Source organism: Argiope bruennichi, chromosome 3 (genome assembly GCF_947563725.1).
Source record: "Argiope bruennichi chromosome 3, qqArgBrue1.1, whole genome shotgun sequence".
NCBI lineage: Eukaryota > Metazoa > Arthropoda > Arachnida > Araneae > Araneidae > Argiope > Argiope bruennichi.
Window position 1 is genome coordinate 9,131,288 of NC_079153.1, and position 16,472 is coordinate 9,147,759.

Sequence of the window (16,472 nt, forward strand, 5' to 3'; positions counted from 1 at the left end):
TTTGTTTAACTCCAAAAATTATTAAACTTAACTATATTTACTATCTCTGTCCTAAAAAAAACTTTCAAAAACGAATGGGGTTAATGGATAATTTATTTCAACTGGGGTCAAAATGAATGATTTATCAAAATAAATTGATATTTCATTTTTTTTTTTTGTATCTGCTTAAAAAAAGATTTAGCGATATTATTGCGATTTTTTAAGCGGTAACCATGATGGATTGAAAGTTACAATGAATTAGTTCTATATTAAATCACGAATCATGATGCCCTTAAATTAAGTTTCTTTTTCGATAGCTGCTCTGATCGATATTTCACCACGGTTTTCTCAACTGGCCACGCTTCAAAATTATGATTTTCATCTCAAAATTGTTTTTGTGTTGTTGTTTGGAAAATTGGAAATTAATTTAATTATCAACCTAACTAAACGTCGTTTTTTAATGTCAAAAACTGAATTCTCGTTTCCTTCTTTTTAAAAATTCAGTTTTTACTCTTTTTTTGTGTGTGTTCGCCATGTAAAAGCTTAATATTTCTTTCTTTTTATTATTCTAAACTTTTATAAATGGAATATTTTTTTAACTGAATCATATTTTTAAGTTAATAATTAGTACTCTGTTCTAAAAAACTGTATACTTACTGCATTTGTAAGATATCAAAGTTAATTTTTTTTCTTTTGAATCCTCCCCCCTTTGACCTAAAGTAGAATCTGCCGTCATGTAATCTGCCAAAGTTGCGCATGCGCCAATTAGGCGTTCACGTCTGTTGCATTCTAACTGAAGATGCTTCTGGTACTGTTAACCTTCCTTCATGGTTTTAGTTCATCTTTTATTGTAATGCCTGCGTGTGTATATTGTTGTATAAATAAATGATTTGGTTGTTTTGCAATATTCGCTGCGTAAATCTCCAACAGATCATTAATGCGTAATGTGAATACGAGACAGCAAAAATGTAAGCAATTCTTTTTACTGTAGCTTGATTAAAATAATGACGTTTCTAACAGATTATGAGATTGATGCGGTATTACATAGAATGCTATAAAAAGTCTTTAAAATACCCGCCTACGTTCACATGCATTTTTTTTTTTAAATAATGATACTTAAAGCAATATTTTTCTATTTTCATTTGACATTTATTCAAAAACGTAATATCATACTAACGTATCTTATAGTTTGATTACTTTCTTTTAATCTTTTGAAAAATTTGGGATTTTTTTCTTACCTTACACTTGACTTTTTAAAAGTAATTTTGACCAAAAATTAATGACCGGAATATTATATTTTATCGTGGATATATTGACTATTTGAGGCATATTGAATGATCGATATACCATCCAAAATTTTAGGAGTAACTCAAATTTCTTTTAAATAACTGTAGTTTATACATAAAATTATAGATTTTTGTGGAATTTTGATTTTTTTAAAGCTTGAAATATGCATAACTTTACGATGGTTCATGCCCTAGAGAGTAATTTAAACTAAATGTATACCAAATTTAAGATCGGTTAATTTACTTAAAAATGGTTAATTTGGTTTTTCCCAACTTCCAGGCATGACCTCACCTTCTCAGCTGAAAATGCCGATAATTTATCCTTGTGTTTATCTTTTCTCCTACATTATATCCGTTTTTATTTCTCCCAGTTTTTAATTATCTTATTATGTAATAATTAGCTTTCATTTTTTTCATTTAATATTTATAACGTGACGATATTATTGCAATTGTTTTCTAATTCGTAGTAAAGCTCAGAGATTTAGTGTCCTTGAGTTTGCGCACTCCCTCAACCCTCCTGCACATCGAAAAAAAAAAGTATTAAAAAGGATTCGCAATGGATTTTTCCTTCTAAACGGAAGTCATGCCGTCAAAACTATAAGAAATTCAAGGTCAAAATATTGATACATTATCCATACGCATGTAGACACATAAAAAAACAAAAATTGTTGGGAAAAGCGTTTCCTTCTCTTCAACGGAATGCAATGAAATAACCATGACTCAGTTTCCGCTATAGAAACCGATAATTTATTTGACTTGAACACACTCATCTTGTGATTTCATATTTTATTAATTCTCCCACCAGGAAGCACATAATTAATGATATTCGTTTATTCTCATGAAATTGTACATTCAGTAAAAATAATCGTTGTTTCTCCACAAGGTAATTTTGTTTGTGAAAAATTGCAGGAATTGTAACTTATTAATTGGCACAAATGAAAATAAATTTAAAAAAATCCTTTTAATATGAAAAGAATATCGAAATAATTTAAATATTAAGTCAGATGGTAAAGTACTGAATTGTTACAAGTTACAATACGATTTTCTTTTATTGAAAAGAAAATTATTTTTACTATTAACAGAAAAAAAATAATTTTATTGTTCGAAATTCGTTTTAAAAAGCTGAACTTCGGATTTACTATAGTTTGAATTAATTTTAAATTGTCAATATTTAAAAAAAATTACAATAAAAATTTTGAAAAAAAAAACGAAATCAAATTGTGTAAAAGTAATAATATTGAGATATACCGAAAAATTATAGATTATCTTCAATAATGTATTTCAATGTTGAAATCTAATAATCGCCCAGCCCTAATTACAATTATTCACAAATTAAAATTAAAAAAAAGATACTAGAATATACAGAAATACTTACAGAGTTCTTAGACTGGACATTCCGTTGAAAGTAGTTTTTCTCAAAACATTGAGAGATATTCCCGTTAAATTTCTAGAAAGCACATAAAATTTTATTATGAGGTAATAAGACATAAAACATTGCAATAAAATAAATTATAACAGCTCAAAAGGGAAATACGATTGCAAATTTTCTAATTAATGAAACTCATTAGTTAGAATTATTAATAAATCAATTTGACAAGTTGCTTAGTTGTTTATTAAATTTGTAAATTTAGGGCGAAGTTACGGCGTTATTACGTTATTTGATTTATTTGTGTTTCTATAATTCTTAAGTTTTACCATTTAGGTAATGTCTGTATTTGAGCAATGTTTGTTGAAAATTGAAGTTACAGTTCAATTAAAATGGTTCCAATGATAATTTTTTACATTTTTACTCTTGTGCCGTTTATAAATGCAGGTAAAGAAGACTCGAAACAGCAATATGTTATTTCAGGAGCTTTGTTTGAAACATAAGAATTAAATTTTTCTGCAACATTTTTTTAGCTAGTGAGGTTTCGAAGTTCTAGATATAATCTCTCTAAAAATAATTTTTTTAAATTTTAATTTGGATCTTATGTGTAGCATTTATTGCTTTATTCATTTTACCATATAGCACAAGCTATTTACCATATAGCTAGCTATTTATCCCATCAAATATATACTAACTTCAATAGAGTTAAAAAGAAATTTAGCTTAATTAACTTTTAATTAGAAGCAGTAATTCTTCTAATTGACTTTTAATTAGAAGCAGTAAAAAATCTTCCTTCAAAACAAAACAAAAAATAGGATTTTAAAACAGATATTTAAAACACGCAGTCATTTATCAGTATATTTAAATTATTTTTGGCTGTAAACGATATAGAAGTACGTAATTAAAATTTAAAATTCATAAAATGAGTTCAAAAATTCAGAAAGTGAATTTACTTACAATGTCGGAAGGTTAGAGAGACCATTAAAGGCTTCGGGTTCAATTTCAGTTATTGTAGGATTATTTTCTAGAATTCTAGGGAGAAAAAAACCATCTTAGTTATTTACCGTTTCGTTAAAAATATTTAAAGACATTATTTTGGAAATTTCGAATATAGTAAATTAAAACATAAACAGCAAAATTGTTCTACTTACAGTAATCGAACGTTCGTAAGCCCTGCAAATGCAGAAGATGCAATAAATGTCAGCCTGTTATGACTTAGATCCCTAAATATAAAAAATAAGTTATTAAGATATAGAATTACAATTTTATTGTTAGAATCAATAATATAAATTCTTAATAATGAAATTCTAAACATAAAGTTGTGCATGTAATATAATGAATAATTTTTTAATCTTGCTTCTTATTCGCTTCTAAGAATTATTCAAACATGCATATCGTTATTCATATGTGAATAGGTTTGATAGTAGCTAGGGGTTCGAGATATCAGGATTACAATCATGAAAAATTCAAACTGGATATATATATATATATATTTCATTTAGGAGCTATTTTTTAAATAAGAAATTCGATACTTCGGAAATTAATAATATGATGGTGAGATGTGATGTATAATTAGTAGTTGATAAGGGAAAGAAATTGAGAAATTGAATTATCGTACACAAATTCATAAACATTCAAAAGTGCACAAATTCGCTCTTTCATATTATTTAATAATTGCAATTTTCTTTCATGGCCTTATTAGAGAAAGAATACATAAGAATAAAAAGAAGATTCAAGAGAGAGAACTATTCAAAAATATATATAAATATATGAAGTAAAATGATTTTTAAAATTGTTGATACCATACTTGGCCACATTTTTTATGTTTTTGTCTCATCTTTATTTTTAATCCCGCTTTCTGTGTCATTCATTCAATTGATCTTCTCTTTTACACTTAAAGAGGCTCATTTAGGAGCAATCTGTGATAAAATAAGCAAGCGATGTCTATAAAGCTGGTTGAGTTTAAAATAAACCCTCTTTTTTTGGTATGCATCTTATCAAACGCACGAAACCCAAATTTTGTTTTACCATCATGAAACTAGGATAGTTTTTTTTCTATGTTAAAAGTGACTGATTTATCGGTACGCAAATAAAATTAAAATGATTAAAAATTATTTGTGGGATCGTAATCATCATTCACATTATTTTTTGCTGGGTTCTAACAAAGGTCAATGAGATGGCATCTGCAATTTTTACTACATTTATTTTATTTTACATTTATCAAGATTAATTATATTCTCTCCTCATGGATAATTTAGAATTATTGCTAATATTTCTACGGCATTTTTTAAATTTATAATTTAGCAGAGATTTTTTTTCTGTTAGTGAATTACTAATTGTTCTGAACCGTTTTTAGTGATTAGTTTTGTTTTGAGTGTTCGTGAAGTTTCTCAGATGCTAGAATTCCTGGCCTTTATTTTTTGTTATTAATGCTACTATATAGTAATATCTAAAATGCGCTACATTTTTTTTCATTTTTTTAAGTATCAGATTTTATGTAGCAACTTTCATTAGGTAATCTATGACAATCAGATCTGTGATATTCTGTCTTGACAAGCACGTCTTCAAGTTCCATTGAAAAATTAAAGCTGAAATACATTCAAATAAAAATTTCATATTAGGAGGTCTGGGATTAGCCGGACAGAAAACTAAGAAAAACAAATAATTCACCAGCAAATGTTTAGTGTAATTATTTTAACGAGTTTAGTAAACGAGTTCTGGCCATCTACGATTTTCTCTTATGAATTGTTGAAAAACTTTGTCTTATTGAATTTATATTTCTTTTTGTGTAAGATAGGAAAATTACGATTTGATTGCAATTGGAATTCATAGTCTTTAGAGCAAACGTTTTCGTTCAATGCACATAAATATATTCGATATATAGGAAGGAAATTCATATGAAAAGAATGTTAAGTGCTTTGTTTTATCTGTTGATACTAACAATCACTTTATTGTTCTGCAATGAGCATGTTAATATCATCAATATAAAAAAAATCAACTTACAATTTGTATAAATTTTTGAGATGCATGAATCTCTTTGGAGGCAATATTGTCAAATAATTGTATTGTAATATCCTGAAATAAGAAATAAGTATCTTACTATAAAACAATCAAGGAACCTTACCACATATTAGTAATTTATTGTAAATGAAAGATGCTTTTGAATGGTATTTCAACAATTACAAAGGAATGCGAAATATATTTACTTACAACTCTCCTAAAGTCCAATATTTGGAGAAATCTGTCTTCAATAAGTCAAGCCGGTTGAAACTAAAATCTCTGAAATATGAAAATAAATCATACTTTGAAACATTATTTTGATACATTTCGTGTCTCGTATATTTTTAGTTTTTCCGAAGTATTTCGGTTTTATAATGATTCATAAGTAGAGATTACCATGAATAACGAACTGAAGAATAATATTTTATTTATTAATACTTTGAGTAAAATGTTTTGTATTCATGAGGGTTTAACTTGAATTTATTATTTTGTATTTATATTTGTACAACTCTAAATTATATTTTCGAGTGAACGTATTATCTTATAATTTGCAACTTTCCGAGTTCAATCAGCATTTATTGCTTCATATAGAAAATGAAGACAATATATATATTAAAATCTCAGCAATGTTTTCAAAAACTTCAGCAATCATCAACAAACAATATAATGCATATCAAATATTTTAAAATTCCATGTAAAAAAAAAATGAAATCTAAATGAAAATTTCTTTTTATACAAATACATTACATAACATAAAGGAATATTTCTGAAAAGAAATATTTTAGCTTTCAACTTTGCCGTAAAGACTTCAATAATTAAACTTACAGCTTGCGCACTTCTTGAGGCAAGTTATGAGGCAACATAGACGAATTCTGCCGCATACAGGAGACAAAAAGCCCCACACACATGCATTTTTCGGGACAGGTAAGGTCTATCAACAGACAAAAGAGGAATACATATAATAAAAATATACATATAATAAACAGATAAAAATAAAGAAAGATATAATAAACAAACAGATAGATATAATAAAGCAAACATATGTTATAGTAGCATGTATGAACCACTTGCAAATATAAAAAATATATAGCTTTGCCACCATGTGATATAAAAAAAATCAGTACTTCAATAAGGTGAAATGGATAGAAATTGATTGCTAACTTCAAAAATTGAGAAGCTAAAAGTCAATGAAATAGTAGATTATTTTATCATGGATTCCCATAATTGTAATATTCAAGCAAATTTTAACCAGGTTTTATCTCTCTTCGATTGACAAGCCTTTCTATTTTCGTTATAAAAGTCATAATCCCATTAATTATAAATAGGTGGTATTTCTTGGTAAAAAACTAAATGAATTTTCCGAAGAATTTTTAAAAGCAACTTTTGTATATGTAAGAGAATACCGCATGGCTCTGATATATTGCAGATTCAAAATCAGGATTACAGAGATTTACACATAAAACTTTTAATGCAGCTTCTATAAGTTAAATATATAAGTATAAAAGCTGGATTCCGATGCAAAAGATCTAATTTTCCTTGGCTAGAATATAATGCATTTTCTGTTCATCAATTCAGATAAGTTTTTCAGACAATCAATTGTTTATTTTAATCGTATCAATTGCTGATTACAGATTAATTATAAATTATAAAATATATTAAAGAAAAATAACAGAGAAAATTAACTGACAGAGTAGCAAAAAGGAAAAAAAATCGAATTTCGGAGGTCAAAATACAAATTATAAAAACATAAAGAGCAGATAGAAAAATTTGATGGAAACAGAAACTGTAATCGCATTTATAATGCTTTTTATTTTATATAATAAATTTTAAAAATATTTTTGATTGTTATGATATTCTTTGCGGTTTTCACCTGTTGTTTTCTGCGCTTCAAACTTTTACGATTTTTATTTCTATCTCCAGCATTTTGATTGAAATTTTCATCATTGTTTTATTGTTTGATTCTATCAAATATTTTCCAGTATTCTCATGTGCCAATAATCTTTGTACACCGTTAAAAAGAATTTAAAAAATGAAATTATAGTATCATCGAAACATAGATTACATTATAAAGACAGCGCTCTAAACAGATATAATGCAACATAGAATATTGCATTTTATCATATTCGGATACCAGCAAAATCAATGAGTAACATTTCCATATCATTTTTAATCAGCTTTATTTGAATCGTGTTTCTTCAAAGAAATTACGGTGAAGAATACGTTGCAATAAATTAGATACAATTAAAGAATGCATTTTCCCAGGATGAAAATTCTTGATTTAAATCATTTAATTTTTCATCTATAGAAATATTTTTCGAAAAAACAATTCCATAATTTTAAGAATACAAACTTATTTACTTTGAATTATCTGGGATTTATTTACAGAGTCCTACTTGTTTACAAAAAAAAAAAAACTGCTTTATTATTTCATTATTACTTACCGCACAGAAGTTCATCATCACCATGAGGGCAATTTCTGATTCCATCGCACAGTTTATTCAGTGGGAGGCAAGAACTTTTGTTGTAACACTTATATTGTCCAGGACAACTGTATCTATCTGAAAATATAATTAACTGGTTTCAGTAAAAATAAATTATTAACAATTTTAAGTAATTTTATGCATATAATTTTAAATATGATAATTTTTAATTATGTAAATATGATGGCTAAATATGAACGAAAATATTTTCAGGCTACAGAATTGGCATACAAAATTTAACAGCTTTTTGTTTATACTATATGAAAGATCCTGACGGAAAATATTTGTATTAATTTTCATTATAAATTTCAATCTCAAACAAAATAATGTAGCATCCTTTTTCTGCATTTTTTTTTCTTTTTCGTACAGAGAAAAGATAATATAGAATATGGAGAAATGATCCTAATCGTAAAATAAATAAATCAGAATTCAAGATTTTAACCGAATCTCCACATTCCAACTTCCCATAGTCGGAAAAACACATTTTTGGCATTATGTCAGTCTATCTGTCAGTGAACGCGATTACTCGAAAACGCGTCGAGCTAGATTGATGAAATCTGCTATATATGAACTTGTGACCAAATTTGTAGATTTCTGTGAAATTTTAAATGGAAACATTCTCAGTGAGTCAGTCTTTCTTCTCGAATGCAAGAGGATCTGATAAACAAAACATGCAAAGAGCTAAATAAATAAAATTTGATACAAATGCTTAGCATATAAAATATGGTTACTAATCAAATTTTGAACGAAATCCGACTTACTTTTGACCGTCTATCGGTCTGCACATTCGCAGGCATATAAATGCAATAACTCATAAATATAATGACCTAAGCCAATTTTGTGTCAAATTTTGGAGAAAACGGCAGTTTGAGTGTGTGCAAAAGGTACTGTTCACGCGAATGTAGCTTAACGCCAAACTTAGCAATCTTAAAATTAGGCAACCCCGTTACCCGCCCTTCCGGTCGAGTCTTTCAGGGGTTCTTTAGAACGTTGATCCGCATCGGTTCCCCAGCTCCCGCAGAAGCTGTAAAAAACTTCTAGTTTGAAAGGCTTAACAAAGCCAACCGCAATGCAATACCGCAATCAGGCATGTATTATATGAACTACTCACCGCAAAAGGAGTGTATATATTGTAAATAAAGAAATTTAAGCAAAAGTACAGTCCACTGCTCACTTCGATTCACCAGGCATATTCTCTTCAACAGATTCCGTTCTTAATTTTAAGTGAAAAAAAGGGAGTTACACCTTTATGAGAAAGTTTTGGGAAAACATTCGAGCTTGTTAGAAAATGAAGTAAAATATTTAGAAAGAAAAAAAAAAGATTGATTTATGTATCTAATTTCGTTTGTAATATATAAAAATATTTTAGTCTTATATATATGATTTTTTTTTTGAATTTTTCATTTTTTAATTTAATCTGGATATAAAAAAAACATAAAAAAATTAGCTTTGTCATATTATAGACTAGCCGCCTTTGGCGACCAGCTGGTTCGCCAATCTTAATGTTCGTTTAAACTTTAATAATAAAATAAGTTGAACCGGAGTTTAACCCCCTTCTTCGCCAAGGTGCGATAACGCGCCAAAGCTGGCAATCTTTATCATGCACTATAATTGAACATCTGCTCCTTTGCTTTTAAACATTTCGCAAGGCCGTTGTTGGCGATTTTTAAAAATTTCGCCAAGCAGGGGGTTAAACTCCGGTCGTACCATTAAATATTTTACGCAATTCCAACTTTAATAGATTCTTCAGCAAAATATTTTAAAATTTCAAATTTTGATAGTCATATAATTCACTCATAATATTATAAAGGCATTCAGTCATAACGTGATATGTATCTCTCTAATTTTCTGTTACCCCTCGTAGAATTTATGCTTTAAATTAAAGTGTAAATGATTAATCTGCAATTAATATAATAATATTTTTTACTGAAACAGAGCATTTTTTTAATAATCTGATTACTGATAATAGAGTCACTGAGCGTTTAAACTTTATGTGCACTAAAGAATATCTTTCTTAATTTATGTAATATCTCAAGAATTTGTCAACAAAATTTTCTCAGATTCATCATGAACATATCGATTAATTAACAATGTTTAATTTTAAATGCATCAAATACTAAGAAAATAAAATGAATCGTTTAAAATAATCGGTCGAAAGTAGGTTTAAAAAAACTACTTAAAAAACGATGTACTTAACACTATAAGCATATACAAAAAATATATAACTAACATAAATACAATTTACTTACAAAAGCATGCAACTAACCGAAAATAATTTAAATCATCCGTTGATAATGGTTGTCATGTCAACAATCAGAACACAATGCGCATCCATGAATTTTCTTGGCCAGTTACGGTAACGCAAATGCGTGAATTTTTCTATGCCAGTTGGGGTAACGCTATGCAGATTATACATTTTTAATTTCCTTTATTATTTGTTATTTTAATTCAAAAGTACTTCAGAATGAACTGAAACATGGATTAATTAACAATGTTTAATTTTAAATGCATAAAACGTTAAGAACATAAACAGAATCGTTTGAAATAATCCGCCGAAAAATGTTAACCCTAGCCTCATTACTGTTGGGAGAAAAAAAAAACTGAAGTCTTACTCATTTGGCGATGAGAAAAATGGAAGATTTTTTTGGCGAAAAAGTTGGCGGTGGGAAAAATGGAAGATTTTTTTGGCGGGAAAGTTAGTTTTTATATAATAATTAAAATTTCAAAAAAAAGGACCCCAGGTGCACATTCCCGACCTCTAAGGTCGGGAATGTGCACCTGGGTCAAATTTGGTAGCTCTATGTCAAATGACCTGGCCTGTAGAGCGCCAACACACACACACACACACACACACACACATTGAGCTTTATTTATAAGTATAGATAAATCTGCGCATTTCCTGTAAATACTTTCATTGAATACTTGTTAGTTATTTTAGTACTTAGTTATTGTTTCCTACATAGTTTTAGCAAATGCATTCATTAAAAAAAATCAATTCACTGACACAGACATATTACTGCCTTATTCCCCTAACATCCATTCATCCACTTTTTATTGATTTAAATGATTTAATAAGTTTATCTTTAAACTGATGGAAAGTGTAAAACAATTACACAAGTACAAATTTTGAGAAATAAGATTTCACTAAATTATTATAATATGAGAATAAAGAATGACATCAGTTTCTGTTAAGAATATATCAAAATCATCTGACTTTATTGGCAGAATTTCAAGTAATGTTAATTCCATGTCATTTCAAGTCTAATTGTAAGTAATGAATGTGTCACTGAACAAGAATTGTTTTGTAGCGAGTAGTAAACGATTCCATCAAATATTCAATGGATTTGATACAATCACAAAAATGTTAAACACATGCGTATAATCCCTTTTAATACATTTTCATTCAATAAAGCATCGCCTCCTTTGAAAATTACGAAATATTCAGGTCAAAAACACTTCTTTGTTTTGTTTCACTTACCACATTCTTCTTCATCTCCTCCACCAATGCAGTCCCATTTTCCATCGCATACGTAAATGGTGGGGATGCAGTACGATTCAGGACACTTCACGTAATCTTTTGGGCATACGAAATTCTCTGAAACAAAGGAAAACGTATTCATTTAAGTTATTATTTCTTAATTTATATGCAAAGAGATGTAGATTATTCGAAAATTTGGTTTATTCTAAATATTTAATCTTTTCGCGTGTATCTTTTGCCGACTTTGGAATAAATTTTTCAGAAACTCAGGTCTTTAAAAAACTACTTTTTTTCTTTTATGTGCGAAAATAAGAAATCTAAATTTTTAAAATTATATATATGTATAAATAAACATTGTAAACCTTTTTTTTAATAGAAAGTTCAATTATTTTCATTCAACTCGTTTAAAATATGTCAAAAAATTTTCAAAAATATAATCAAAACTATATTAAGAATTAATATACATTAATGTTTAGCTGCTCCCCATAGACTTCTTAAAATATATATAAAAAAAATCATTTTTTTTTTTATTGGCAATCCTTTGATGATGTAAGTTTAAAAGATTTTATGGATGCCTTTAAACTAAACTGAAAGAAAATAAATGCTGTTTTGAAATCTTAAAAACGAATTCAAAATAAAATAATCAATTTTACTTAACATTAGCCGGCGAAAGAAGGACAAACAAATATAAATAGCTCAGAACAGGGATTGTACGCGCATTAACTCCTTATCATTGTTGCTTTATAGTTATTAAACTCTAGGCTCAAAATGTATAAATTCCTACACACGTACAGTCTTTCGTAATAATTAAAGAAATTACGTTGCTAAATTGTTATTATTTATTGAGACAGAATGAATTTTTCAAAAACTAATCTAAAATTAAATTCAACAAATTTTTTAAATTAAAATTTTTTCGGATACATAAATATTAGAATTTGAGATATGGTAATTGCTATTCAAAATTGGGATAAATTTGAGAAATTTTTAATTAAAGAAAAAACTGAAAACGTATTATCCCGAGATAATCCTGGATACAAGCAGCCTTATTGAATGAATTCTTAAATCAATCTATTTATTTATCTTTATTACGTTGAAAATTGGAAGCGCTGTTATTAGAGATTGCAATACCGGACCAAAATTTCAATACCGGTATTCGGTATTTTTCAGATCTTAATACCGGAATACCGGTTTTAATACCGGTATTAGAAATTTTAGAAAAAGAAAGAAAACACCTGTATTTTACCATTTTACCAGTATAACACCATTTATTTGCTAGTTTTATTAGAGACGGTAAATCTCATAAAAAATAATTTGTAACTTATAAACTGTAACAGTATATAAAGAATCACAAAAAAGTAAAGGAACATCTAATTTATTTAAATCACAAAAAAGTGTAAATATCACTATTCAATCTGTGGTACTATTACAAATTTTTGAAATGTGATCTTAAAAAACATAATGCATCAATTGTACTGTCATTAAGCTTGAAAAGTAATTTTGTGCAAAAATGACCAGCTGTCGAAAACGTTCTTTCGGTATATAAGCTAATTGGTGGTACTGTTAGCCGATATAGTTTTTCCAAGTATTTACCTCTAAATCCCTCATCTTCAAATAAATCGATTTCTCGTCGGATGGTTTTGGATATAGCTGATTTCTGTATTGTATTTTGGTTCCTTGAAATTTTTTCATGTATCGCTAATTCTAATTTTTGTTTCATGAGACAATTCCTTTTCACTATCGACATAATAACTGAACTGAATTCTTCTGAATGTGGATACGTCTGTGGGTAAAAAATTTTAAGAAAATTTACTATAAACTTAATCAGATTTGAATTGGTTCTTTTCTTTTCTTTTTCATTTTCATTTTAAAAATCATTATAATTATGTAAATACCATAAGACATTTTCTGTTTCGATATGCCTTTCTTCTGTGCGATTTTTCAATGTAATATATAATTCTTCAGATAGTGATGTGTGCTGTTCTTTCAGTCACTGCAACGTGAAATTTATTGTTGCCTTAGCTGTTAATAAATTAGAATCTCTCCGACATAATGCCTCAATAGTCAGTTTTATTGGAAGTAGAGCTGATACAGGTCTCGATATTAAGTCGAATGCACTATCTGAAAAATTAATTTACAGGTTTAAGTCGATTATTGCTTTTTGGTTTTTATTTCTCAGTTTCAAAAATCGTTCCATCATTAGGCGTTAACGGTTCCAACGTGTTTTAAAATCTAATATTAACATATATTCTGTTTTATTTTCAGTTAGTATATATTTTAGTAATATATCCTTTTTTATAAGGGAACGTTTAAATATCTTAACAATTTTTCAAACTTTATAAATTATAGGAAGGAATTTTTGATAGATTAATATTTCATTAGCAATATCTTCTTCAATAATTACATTGTCATTATCTTCATTGTCAATATCACTCTCACTCTTACTCTCTTCAAAGTTGGAATCCGAAGTTTCTATATCCACAGTATTTGGATTCTTCTTTTCTTTATTTTTTTGGTATAATACATCTATTACTCCTTCCTGAATTTCATGAGCATAGCACAATTGCTGATTTGCACCAATCAACTTTCCAACTTTTTTCATAACTGTTGCTCCATTAGTCGTTATGGATACAATATCTTCTTTCAGGGATAATCCATGTTTCGCTAATTTAGATTTTAGCAATTAATTATACCATTAATTAGTTAATGAATTTCGCTCGTTAGGGAGACATAAGAATAAAAACGTATACTATTTTGTTATGTTGACTATCCCTGAACATATAGTGGAGACAATTTTTAAAACTTCTAGTTAATACCGAAAAACCGGTATTTAAACTTGTGAATACCGGTATTACGAAATTGTACAAATGGCTCAAAATACCGGTATTCGGTATCCCGGTATACCGGTATTGCAATCCCTAGCTGTTATGTATTCAATACACATCTTTGTGACAAATTATTACGATGCAAGTTAAGTGCATTTATTTTCGACAGACTTTATATTACGATGGCTGAGTATTACCTCAGACCAAGAGGAGAAATATAGATATAAGAACTCACGCTCCTCTGGTTACCTCACAGTTGTTATTTGCTGTACTTCTAAGTGACAAGAAATTAATTTTGTACAGATGTGATTAGTAAAAAGTTAAGACAAAAAAAATCTGTTATCCGCCTGCCAATAATGAAAAAAAAATTATGATATCCTTTCAGCATATATTATTCTAATGATTATTCTTTAAGCGAGTCACTTGTTATTCTCAGGATAAACTTTAAAACAACGAAGAATGAACGAAAACATTTATGTCACCTGCCTGAAATATCATCATCACAAACACTTAGCATTCAATATTACAACAGTAAATATTGAAAAAGTGCAAATGAATAACTCACTGGAAACTTAATTCAGTTTTGTAGAACTCTATAACCATTTTTCAGATAAAGGAAATAAAAAGTATCAGATTAGAAAATGATATGAACTAGAATTTCTGGGAAATGCAAATTATTCTACGAAAAAAACAAAAAACAAAAACAAAACAAAAAACGTAAAATTATAGGACAATATTATGTACTTTTTTCCAAAAGTTTCAGCTAAAACTTTTCTTCCGATAAAAAAAAAAAAAACAGCAAGAGTAAAAAAATTATTGTACATCGAACGATTGGATAAATTTTTAGAAATTTTCTATCACGCCTCAAAATGATTATTGTAAAATAAATGGAAATATTATGGAAAATATTTTAATGGCCGAACTTGGAATTGATTTTTACTATTCTCATGGTATATGGTGGGAAATATCATTCTTTAACTGATATTTATCCTCAATCATTTCATCACTTACAAAATACGAAACAAATCATAGATTTTTTAAGTAAGCATAGATAACTATGTAGCTTATTATATGTTTGCAAGTTTTGAAACTCCACATTTTTTTTGCCATGGAAAGCACACAACTATTAATGGTTGTATCATGTTTCTCTTGGATGGGTTCCCTTGGGGATATTAATGCTTACTGTATAAATTTTGAATGCTTAGAAAAGAGATTTCTTTGAAGATTTTTAGTTTGAAGCCAATAAGTTACTTCTAAGGTATAGCATTACAATGGAAGCATGGATGATTCCTCTGAAAATGAGGAACACGAAAGTGATTGAATTTAATAGCAAAATGAACCCAGGAATAAATGAATCATCTACAAAACTGTACAAACAATCAAAGTTATTTATCTATGCTTTGATGATATGTGGTATTCCAGTATCCAGATTCAGATACGCATTATCTTTGCTCTGCAGTTTTGCTTTCCTTGCGTGCTCTATTTTAACTTTTCTTAACACATGTGCTTGTCTGGTAAATCTATATACCAATTTCTATGTTTTCACTTTAGTAACTAAAATTGCTGCACTTGTTTCATGGTGGAGCATGTACCGAAGAAAGAAAAATTACAAAGAATTATTAAAATTTCTTTGTGATCTTCAGAAGAAAACTAAATGCAAAAATAAAAGTAGGCTGCGAAGATATTCAGTTATATGCTTTCTTGTGTTTTTTCTCGCTATTTGTAATCCAGGCATCATGTCTGGAGTAATTGGAAGATCAAAATTAGGATACCTACATCCTCCGACTTGTCATGAATTCTGGACTCAAATGAATCGACTGCAATACACCTTATACCACTTTTTCTTGCAGATTGCTCGGCAATTCAGTAATTGGGGAGTACCATTTTCTGCAACGCTTTTTTACAGTTTTTACTGCAATGAACTCACAAGCAAAATTGAAGCATTTCAGAAAATTTTGGATGGAAAAAGAAACTTAAATTCTTTTGCTGTGATCAACATATACAATATAATAGTTAAAGCTATAAATGAACTGGAAAATTCTTTGTCATTTGCTGTACTTT

At 28.2% G+C, this 16,472-nt stretch overlaps 1 protein-coding gene across 2 annotated transcripts in view; it reads right to left on the reverse strand.

The window, feature by feature from the left end:
* LOC129963261 (uncharacterized) overlaps positions 1 to 16,472 on the reverse strand; it is a 78,535-nt gene that overhangs the window by 7,130 nt on the left and 54,933 nt on the right. For both annotated transcript variants that reach the window (XM_056077502.1, XM_056077505.1), the window contains exons 30-37: positions 11,590 to 11,706; positions 8,073 to 8,189; positions 6,457 to 6,562; positions 5,842 to 5,910; positions 5,635 to 5,706; positions 3,783 to 3,854; positions 3,589 to 3,663; positions 2,641 to 2,712 (exon numbers count right to left, since the gene is read on the reverse strand). In XM_056077502.1, coding sequence (XP_055933477.1) covers positions 2,641 to 2,712; positions 3,589 to 3,663; positions 3,783 to 3,854; positions 5,635 to 5,706; positions 5,842 to 5,910; positions 6,457 to 6,562; positions 8,073 to 8,189; positions 11,590 to 11,706 — 700 coding nt within the window. The remainder of the gene's footprint in view (positions 1 to 2,640; positions 2,713 to 3,588; positions 3,664 to 3,782; positions 3,855 to 5,634; positions 5,707 to 5,841; positions 5,911 to 6,456; positions 6,563 to 8,072; positions 8,190 to 11,589; positions 11,707 to 16,472) is intronic.